This window comes from Mastomys coucha, unplaced genomic scaffold (genome assembly GCF_008632895.1).
Source record: "Mastomys coucha isolate ucsf_1 unplaced genomic scaffold, UCSF_Mcou_1 pScaffold3, whole genome shotgun sequence".
NCBI lineage: Eukaryota > Metazoa > Chordata > Mammalia > Rodentia > Muridae > Mastomys > Mastomys coucha.
The window spans coordinates 49,735,945-49,745,750 of record NW_022196909.1 but is presented as its reverse complement, the minus strand read 5'-3'; the positions used below and the strand labels follow the sequence as shown (position 1 = coordinate 49,745,750).

General features: G+C 49.9%; 2 protein-coding genes and 1 non-coding gene across 13 annotated transcripts in view; 1 reads left to right on the top strand and 2 right to left on the bottom strand.

Moving 5' to 3' along the window:
* The window catches only part of Clic1 (chloride intracellular channel 1), an 8,818-nt gene extending 7,680 nt beyond the window's left edge, over positions 1 to 1,138 (bottom strand). The window contains exon 1 of the mRNA XM_031346793.1: positions 614 to 1,138. Within this exon, the coding sequence (XP_031202653.1) occupies positions 614 to 652 (39 nt within the window). The 5' untranslated portion in view covers positions 653 to 1,138. The remainder of the gene's footprint in view (positions 1 to 613) is intronic.
* Positions 1 to 9,806, top strand: part of Msh5 (mutS homolog 5) — a 26,016-nt gene that overhangs the window by 1,029 nt on the left and 15,181 nt on the right. For 4 of the 11 annotated variants that reach the window (XM_031346782.1, XM_031346780.1, XM_031346786.1 and 1 more), the window contains exons 2-12: positions 2,676 to 2,739; positions 2,850 to 2,934; positions 3,866 to 4,259; positions 4,521 to 4,671; positions 4,868 to 4,991; positions 5,729 to 5,809; positions 5,929 to 5,991; positions 7,323 to 7,444; positions 7,569 to 7,678; positions 7,979 to 8,014; positions 9,358 to 9,440. In XM_031346782.1, coding sequence (XP_031202642.1) covers positions 4,528 to 4,671; positions 4,868 to 4,991; positions 5,729 to 5,809; positions 5,929 to 5,991; positions 7,323 to 7,444; positions 7,569 to 7,678; positions 7,979 to 8,014; positions 9,358 to 9,440 — 763 coding nt within the window. In that variant the 5' untranslated portion in view covers positions 2,676 to 2,739; positions 2,850 to 2,934; positions 3,866 to 4,259; positions 4,521 to 4,527. Of the gene's footprint in view, positions 1 to 2,244; positions 2,935 to 3,865; positions 4,303 to 4,520; positions 4,672 to 4,867; positions 4,992 to 5,559; positions 5,810 to 5,928; positions 5,992 to 7,322; positions 7,445 to 7,568; positions 7,679 to 7,978; positions 8,015 to 9,357; positions 9,441 to 9,806 lie in introns of those variants that run through there. The other 7 variants (XM_031346778.1, XM_031346781.1, XM_031346783.1 and 4 more) reach the window with 7 other exon arrangements.
* LOC116075637 lies at positions 1,918 to 2,019 on the bottom strand. Its single transcript, XR_004112668.1, has one exon. It is a non-coding gene; the product is annotated as a U6 spliceosomal RNA (small nuclear RNA).

Genomic DNA, 9,806 nt, shown 5'->3' with positions numbered 1-9,806 from the left:
CTCTCTCTCTCTCTCTCTCTCTCTCTCTCTCCTCTCCCTTCTCTCCCTCTCTCTTCTCTCTCCCCTCTCCCGCGCTCTCTTCTCTCTCTTCTTTCTCTTCTCTCCTCTCCCTCTCTCTCCCCATTCTCTCTTCCTCTCTCTCTTCTCTCTCTTCTCTCTTACCCTCTCTCTTTTCTCTCCCTCTCTCTTTTCTCTCCTCTCCCCCGACCCCCATCTTTCTTTCATAGGGCCACACGTCCTAGCCGATTTCCTCTGAACTTCTCGAACCCCACCACAATCTCTTTCTCGGTCCTTCTGTTGTCTGGATCCCCACCCCACCCCCCGCGGACCGCGCACCGAACCACATTCAGTCTCTCACGCCTGAAAACCCTCCTTTTTTCACCTTTCTCTCCTTTAGGCCGCTGGAAACCTCTTCTATAAACTTTTCAGGACCAGTCTAGAACTCTCATTACCGTCTCACAACCCCCGCCCCCACCTCCCAGCAAAACAGCACCGGGGCTGGGGGTGGGGTCAACTAGGAAGGGGTTGGGGAGTTAGAGCTGGAGCCCAGGAGACGGGAGTGTTGGCTTGCAGACATTCTGAGAGTGGCCAAAGGAAGAGAAGGTGTCCTTACCTTCACGAACAGTTCGACCTGAGGTTGTTCTTCAGCCATGGTTGCGTCGGGGACCAGGAAGCAGCCGTCGCTGGGGGAACTGGGAGGGGCCGGGGCAAGGGAAGGCGGGTCTCACGGCCGGGAATTCTCTCCTCCAGACTCCGGGCAGTCCGTCGGCGCAACCCAAGTCCGATCAGACCCTTTAGTTCGCTCCAGCACGGCTTCCCCACAGGCCCAGTGCACCCCACACCCAGCTGCTCCACCTCGGTCCCTCCTGTTTAACTCCGGGAGCAGCTGACTCACCGGCCGGCCCCGCCCTGGACCTGGGGAGGGGACACGAGGGGAGGGGACTCGGGGATCGTGGGAGTGGGTCCCGGACGGAGGCCAGAGGTCTCGGGGATCCCAGGGGTACGGTATTAGGAGGGAAGTCCAGAGGGCTCCCTCGATTCCCTGACCTCTCTTAAACACAGCAGCACGTTCGTGCCTCAGTTTCCTCGCTTCGTTAATGAGCAGGGTGCCCGCCCTCAAAAAGGGAAACGTGACACTAGCGAACTGCCCGCGAAGGTGCCGAAGGGAGTTTAAGGAGGGTCCGGCGTTCTTTTCACTTCCAGTCGGTCTTCTGGTTTGCTGGCACTCTGCTCTGTGTGTGTGGAGGGGGATCGGGAAGGAGATAGTGAGGCGAGGGCTACAGATTGGTGAAGTGCACTCCAAGGCACAGGGCGCGAGAGACCAGGAGGCCTGAGGCAGGGGGAACAGGAAGCTGAGCCCAGGCTTCACGGCAGGGGCGGTCCTCTGGAAGCCTGTCAATGCCTAGACTTCCCCAACCCGGGCCCCTTACCCTCCTCTCGCTGGTGAAGGCTGCCTTGGAGATTTATCCTGGGTCTAGGATAGCACTGGGGCTCACCCTGGGGTGGGTGGGGTAGTGACTGGTTCTATCACGAGAAGAAAAAAGCAAAGGTCGGACAGATCCCTGTGAGCAGAGTTGTGGGAGACATCTAAGTAAACAAGAAGACAGGAAAAAGTAACTTTCCCTGGAGGCTTGATGTTGGAGGATCTATCTAACTTTAGTATAAAGATATAGCTTTACTACCTTTTTTTTTTTTTACTTTTTTTTTTTTTTTTTGGTTTTTTTCGAGACAGGGTTTCTCTGTGTAGCCCTGGCTGTCCTGGAACTCACTCTGTAGACCAGGCTGGCCTCGAACTCAGAAATCCTCCTGCCTCTGCCTCCCAAGTGCTGGGATTAAAGGCGTCCGCCACCGCCCGGCTACTTTGTATCTTTTAATTACCCATCTACACAAATGACTTTAGATCAAGCACAGGCAAATAAAAATAAGGACCACCTCACAAATTTGTGTGACATCATTGCACAGGGACCATGCTAATCTCTACATCGTTCCAATTTTAGTGTATGTTCTACTGAAGGGAATTCTACTACCTATTTAAAAAAAAAATCTAAAATATGTCTGCCAATATCTAACCTCCACACTCTAAACTTCTCTACTGTTCAACTATCTTTCTTTTCTTTCTCTCTCTCTCTCTCTCTCTCTCTCTCTATATATATATATATATATACACACATATATATATATGTATATATATACACACATATATGTGTGTATGTATATATATTGTATGTATATATACACAGATGTAAATATGAATTACATATATATATTTTTTTTTTGAAGAAAATATGCTGGAGTTGGAAAGATCGAGAAGCAAGACTGGACTGGAAACTGAAAGAGACAGGGAGGGCTGAGGTGGAGTGATGCATGTATTGCTGGAACTGCAGTTAGTTAGTGGTTTCCTCTTGTGCTTCCTCTTCTGAGAGCTCTCTCCTCCCCGGGGGAAGGCTTATCTCTCTCCTCCCCAGAAACGCAGAATATACTTGGTGTTTGGGCTTTTGAATTACAACATTGCAGATGGCTGTAGACTGACTCATGCATGAGTCTCATCTGGGTTCTAAGTATGTTCCCATTATGCTGACTGACTGATGTGCACTGGAGCCTCTTCCCACTGATAAGAAAGACAGTTTCAATGAAACCTTGTTTCCCAGATGCCTCCTTTTTTCCCCACTGGTCAGGCGAGCGACCATCAAGCCATCTGCTCATAGAGAGATCTCTGGGAGAAGCTTTAGGCTCAAACAGGTTTGGCTGCTTCTTGTGCCTTTATAGCCACAGCCGCTCTGATCATCAGTATTGACTAGTGCTGCCTGGATTGCTACGCACAAATGCGTTATCTTGCCTTTATTTTCCAGGCTGTTCTCTCTTGGAACCACCCAACGATGCTGCTGGATTTGAAGCCAGGACTGCATTGGAGAAATTTATACTCCCATCCCTGAGGTCTTGCTCCTTCTCTTTCTGCAGCTCTTCTTTTCTTCTGCTGGCTTCTTGTCCTGTGTCTGATCCTTTCCTCTTCTTGGTAAACCAGTCCCCAATCTCTTCACACCCCAGATGGGAAGGTGTGTCCTCCCTGCCACTCCCCAGAGCTGTCACCAATAACCTCTTCCAGGTTTCCATAACTCCATTGCTCAATAATTTGCCAAGGGTAACCATTAACCCAGCCCTTAGGCCTGCTTCTCTTTGGAGGGGATTTTCCAGTCCCTGATCAGCAGAGCCAGGTCACCTCACACCATCTCTGAACCTCAGGCCGGATCTTCTTAGTTTAGTGTAGCTAGGACAGTTTTTTAAATTATGTGGTATGTGTGTGTGTACAAGCAGCACAGGTGTGGAGGACGGAGTCAGTTTTTTCCACTTCCCGTGAGAGGCCTGGAGATAAAATTGAAGGTACTTTTTACCTGCTGAGCCAGAGCTGAAGTTTTTGTTTTGTTTTGTAAAGTATGTTTTTTTTTTTTGTTCCTCCCTCAGAAACTCCTTCCTCCTCCTTCATTCCCATCCAGATGGATCATCAATCAGAGATACCCTGTGTCCTTAGGGGCGAGAGGGCTGTACATGTTCTAATTAGCTCTACTTTCAGAATTTAGTGTCCTTCAGATATTTATACTCCCTCTTTAGGGGTCCCAAAATAATTAAGCCCCGTATTGCTCCTGCGGGGCTGGTCATCTCCTGCAATCAAGAAACAGGCAAAGTAGGTCTGAAACAGGAGTTCGTTCTTACTTCCACTTATTTATTTAAAACACTCATGTGGCGCTTACTTTGTTTGCCGGACACGGTTCTGAGTTCTTTATAAATATTAACTTAGTGGGTACAAATATTAACCGAGCTGTTGCTGTTGGCACAGGTTGAATTAATGTTGCTTCTCTCCGCTCCTCAGGAAGGAGGAAGACTGCCTCTGGCCCTTTAAGGTCGGCTTCCCCGCACTGGTCGCCTCCGCAGCCCAGACCCTTTTCTTCAGGCCGGGACGTTAGCTCGGCTGGCGACCTTCGGGCGGGCTCCGCCCAGCATCAATCAAAGAGCAGAGGCACGGCTGCTTAGCAACCGCGGAGGGCGGGAATTTTTGAACACTCTAGCACCGCCCCCAACGCAAACGGACAAATCAGATCTCAGAGCCCTCATCGTCTTCCCGCTGGAGAGCGAGGCAGACTCCTTCCAGCCAATAGCGGCCGAGTGGGCGGGGCGAGCCCGCGCGGCCCACGCCCACAGGCTGGCTGGCCCTTCCCACAGGCTCGCGGCGGTTGGTCAGGGAGCTGGGTCGTCGCTGTGACGAGGTGACGGAAAAGGCGGGAGAGCGGCGCGAGCCGGTGGCCCGGGGTGGGTGGGGACGGGAGGGCGCGCTGCGGCTGTCGGGGCGTGGGTGGCGGGGATGTCGGGGGAGGCTGGACGCGACCGCGCGCGCGCTCCTGCAGAGCTTCCAGAGTGACAGGAATGCGACAGTAGCTCGGAGCTGCTCGCAACCTGATGGAGTCGCCCTCCGAGCCCCCCACCCCCATTCCCCCCCGCTGAACCTCCTTCCCCTCCTGTGTCCCCAGAGTCGCCATGGCTTTCAGAGCGACCCCAGGCCGGACGCCGCCGGGACCCGGACCCGGACCCGGGGTCCCCTCAACCACCTTCCCCAACCCCCAGCCCCCAATGGCGGGGCCTGGAGGTATCGAGGAAGAGGACGAGGAGGAGCCGGCCCAGGTGTCCGAGGAGTGGGACTGACCGGGAGGGGCTGAGCCGACCCTGTTTCCCGTTGATTAAACGCCCTCCCAGGCGCGCCCATCTCCGAGATTTGGTTAAATGATTAATCAATCATCAGGGACGGCCCCATCATGCATGCCCTTCCGAGGGGTTGAGGGGTTCAGGTATCGATCGCCTTCCCTTCCTCATGGGACAGATCCATCTGTGCGTGCTGTGGAACTCGGGATATCTGGGCATTGCTTACTATGACACGAGTGACTCCACTATCCACTTCATGCCAGATGCCCCAGACCACGAGAGCCTGAAGCTTCTGCAGAGAGGTGCGACAGAGCCCTGCATTCCCCTCCGCTGGGGTGGGAAGTGTGTTCACTCCTAAGTCCTTATGTGACTTAGTTTATATAGTCACCTGCTCTTGGCGATTCATTATTCAGCACAACTTTGCTAGGGACCTGCTGTCTGTTAAATGGTACAGATTTCGTCCCTGGCAAACCAGTGACGACTTAGTGAGAGTTTCCAGGACACTCTTGTTCCTTCTCACCGCGCCTTTATTAAGTCTCATTCTCCACTGCGTTCCCAGTGTGCAGAGCATTCCTTACCGACAGAAAACAAATTTAGTTTGGGGTTTTTTGTTGTTGTTTTGGTTTGTTTTTTGTTTTTTGTTTTTTAATTTATTTTATTTTATTTTATTTTTTGTTTTTTTCGAGACAGGGTTTCTCTGTGTAGTCCTGGCTGTCCTGGAACTCACTCTGTAGACCAGGCTGGCCTCGAACTCAGAAATCCTCCTGCCTCTGCCTCCCAAGTGCTGGCCAGCTTTTTTTTTTTTTTTTTTTTTTTTACTTTGAGACAGGGTCTCACTATGTGGCTCTGTTTATCCTGAAACCCACTATGTAGACCAGGCTGACTTTTGAATTCACAGAGATTCCCTTGCCTCCCAAGGGCTGGGATCAAAGGCATGTGCCACCAGGCCTGGCTAAGATAATACATTCTTGAGGGGAACAGATAAGTGGCAAGAAAAGAGATCCTTTGACTCATTTGGCACTATCCTTCTCTTTTCAAGTTCTGGATGAAGTCAACCCCCAATCAGTTGTTACAAGCGCCAAACAGGATGAGGCTATGACTCGGTTTCTAGGGAAGCTTGGTAAGGATTGCATAGAGAGGGGGAAGTGGAGACAGACTACTGAATCGTGTAGCACTGGGAGGGAGCATAGGATTGAACAGGGCTGAACTGTACAAGACTCTGGCCTCTTTCCTCCACAGCCTCCCAGGAGCAGAGAGAGCCAAAGGGACCTGAAATCATTCTTCTGCCAAGTGTGGATTTTGGTAGCTCCTTCCTTTTACGTTACCAGCCCCCATCCCAGGGTCTCTGTCCTTCCTCTGACAAGAGCTCCTATTACCAGAGACCTTGCCTCTTGTACTTTTATCCGAAAGCTGCTTCCCACACCCCATCACGAGTTTCCTAAGATCTCTCCTGCACCTTACCGCCTTTAGTACAAATCACTGAGAAGACACTAGGTTAGGTATGTCAGGAATGGGGGAGTGAGTGATGGGAGAAAATGAAGACATGATACTCTTCAAACAGTTTTGAACATTCGAGTTACCCAACTTATTTTATTTATTTATTTATTTATTTATTTATTTTGGTTTTTTGAGACAGGGTTTCTCTGTGTAGCTCTGGCTGTCCTGGAACTCACTCTGTAGACCAGGCTGGCCTCAAACTCAGAAATCCGCCTGCCTCTGCCTCCCAAGTGCTGGGATTAAAGGCGTGCTCCACCACCGCCTGGCGGAGTTACCCAATTTAAACCCAAGTTGTTTGTTGCATAAAAAGGAAAAGGCGCTGCCTCTGGGAACCATGGTCCACAAGGCACTCCCTACTTCCCACAGTTCTAGGTTTGCTTGCAGCCACCTGCAGCTACAAACAGGGTCTTCTGGAAGAGGACCAGGAGCCTAAGAGAATAAAGAGAATCGGATGGCGAGAGGAAATAAAAAAAATGGGACCGAGGCATGGTTCTGCTTTCAGTCCAGAGTTTATTATTCCACTGAGAAATCAAGCAAGCAGGCAAAACCCCTGCCCTCAGTCCGCCAGCATCCCGTGGCCAAATTAGCATCTGGATGCTGGGTCTTGAAGTCAGGCAAAGCAATTCCGCAGGGCTTAGCTGTTAGCGGGAACCTGGAAGGCAGAGAAGTGGCAAGAACAAAAGGGCTTTATCTAAACCAGGATGCCTCGCCCCATGTGGGCGGCTGCTTGTGGCCAGGTAAGGCCTGCGACAGCCAGCTGAAGGAGGTTACAGGTTTGCAAAAAAGGACAGGGAATGGGTAGTATTAGTTTATATGTGTGTATAAACTAATATATCCATTTTATGAATATATATATATATATTACTAATATATGTATTTTCTCCTAGAAAATCCACAATCTTAGATTTTTTTTTCTCCCGAGTCATTTATCTTTCTCAGGTTGTGCTTATAGGCAGACACCTACATTACATAAAGAGCTAAACTAAAAACTACATCTGCATATCTGCATGTTTTGGTTCTTGCTTTAGCTTTTCTGTGGCCTTGGACAAGCCATAAGGTGGGATTTTTTTCTTGTGGTTGAATGGGGCAAGAGAATGGAGCCTTGAGGCCTTTCGCTCCCCATCCTCCCCAAACAGGTACAGAGATAAGCAAGCAGCGTGTGCTCTCCGGAAACTACTCCTTCATCTCAGAGGCCATGACTGCTACTGAAAAAATCCTTTTCCTCTCCTCCATTATTCCCTTTGACTGTGTCCTCATGGTGAGCTGGGTCACGGGGTGAGGGTCTGCCCCAGCCCTGTAAAATCACAGTTTTCCTGATACTAGTGTTGCCCAGCATCTGGAACTCTAGACTTCATCCAGCTTCACTGCTGATCCCCTCCCAGGTCCGTGCACTTGGAGGACTGCTCAAGTTCCTGAGTCGAAGAAGAGTCGGGATTGAACTGGAAGACTATAATGTCGGTGTCCCTATCCTGGGATTTAAGAAGTTTGTATTGTAGGTGACTCATCCAAACCTCAACAAAGTAAAGAGAAGAAAGGGTGTGTGTGTATGTGTCTGTGTGTATGTGTCTGTGTGTCTCTCTGTATATGTGTGCTTCTCTGTGAATGTGTGTCTCTGTGAGTGTGTGTAGGGATGGAGGACAGTGGGTGAAGTGTGCTCTGACACAGGAGAACCAGAGAGATTGGATTGCTTGGAGAGGTATTCGGAGAGGAGAGCAAGCTGAGGGAGTGGTTTAGTGATGCCCCACCTCCCCATGCCTCAGACACTGTTCCTGTGGCTGTCTTCTGTTCTCAGGACCCATCTGGTGAGCATAGATCAAGACACTTACAGGTGAGGAGACAAGCTGGCGCCTGCAGACACAAAGGATGGAGTTTAAGGCTCTAATAACCCTACTGAGGCTCTGGCTTCTTTAATCCTGGGGCTTGAAGGAAAGCACAGGACTAAAGCACAGAGGAATCACGGTCCTTCCTCTTTGCAACACTGGAACAACTGGGAACTGGTGCCTGCTAGACAAGCACCCTGCTTTTTTCTTTAAGATCTATGTATGTGAGTACACCATCACTGTCTTCAGACACCAGAAGAGGGCATCAGATCCCATTACAGATGGTTGGGAGCCACCATGTGGTTGCTGGGAATTGAACTCAGGACCTCTGGAAGAGCAGTCAGTGCTCTTAACTGTTGAGCCATCTCTCTAGCCCAAGCACCCTGGTCTTAAGTGATAACTTCAGCCCACCCTTTTCTTTCCTCCTTTCCTTTTGTTTTCTTTTTTCCTCTTTTCTTTTTTGAGACAGAGTCTCTCCATGTAACCCTTGCTGTTCTGGAACCCACTATCTAGACCAGCTGGCCTCAAACTCCCTGCCTGCCTCTGCTTTCTGAGTGCTTGGGTTACTGGTTGAGCCACCACACCTGGCTTTTATTTCCTTTTCTATGGGGAGAAGCTAAGGTAAACAAAAGTGAGTAATAAACCGCACATGGAGATTATTGTTGCTAGGCATGAAATAACACACGCCTTTGATCCCAGCACTTGGGAGGCAGAGGCAGGCGGATTACTGAGTTCGAGGCCAGCCTGGTCTACAGGGTGAGTTCCAGGACAGCCAGAGCTACACAGAGAAACCCTGTCTCAAAAAAAAAAAAAAAGAAAAAGAAAAAAAATTCATTGCAACATGTATGGGAACATGGTTCAGTGAGTAAAAGCTCTTGCTACACAAGTTTGAGGATCTGAGTTTGGATTCTAAGCATTTACATAAAAAGCCACTGTGGTTTGTATGCCTGCAATCTCAGTGCTGGAGTGGATGGAGACAGGACTGCTGGGTTTGCTGGCTGCCAGCTCATCCAAGGAAATGGGAACTCTGAATTCAGTGAGAGACCTTGTCTTAAAAGAGGACAAGACAGAGAATATGGCTTCTGCATACATGTGCAGGAGCATGTTCACCTGCATACAAATATGTGCACACAGGCAAGTGAGATAGCTCACCCTTAATCCCAGCATTGAGAGGCAGAGGCAGAGGCAGAGGCAGGGGGATTTTTTAAAGTTTGAGACCAGCCTTATCTACATAGTCCCAGGATAGCCATGGCTACATAGAGAGACCCTGTCTCAAAAACAAATATGTACATACATGCATATTCCATGTGTGGAATACACAGAAATTCAGACTCCTATTTCTCTGTGACAGCGTTCTACAGATTTTCAAGAGTGAGTCTCACCCCTCGGTGTACAAAGTAGCCAGCGGGCTGAAGGAGGGGCTCAGCCTCTTTGGTAGGTGTAGCCTGTTGCTCACCCCACACTGAAAACATGCTAGAAAAGCAGTATAGCCTTATATAGAAATATAGTAAATATAGCAATACAGAAAAGACTCTATAGCCATGTGCAGGCTTTCTCTCTTGTGGCTTTCTGACATTGCCAGTTGTCTTTTCCACACTAGTCAGGTGTCTCTGTCTCTGTGCCCACCAGACTCCAGCCAGGTGTCTCTGTCTCTGTGCCCACCAGACTCCAGCCAGGTGTCTCCGTCTCTGTGCCCACCCGACTCCGGCCAGGTGTCTCCGTCTCTGTGCCCACCAGACTCTGTCCAGGTGTCTCCATCTCTGTGCCCACCTGACTCTGGCCAGGTGTCTCTGTCTCTGT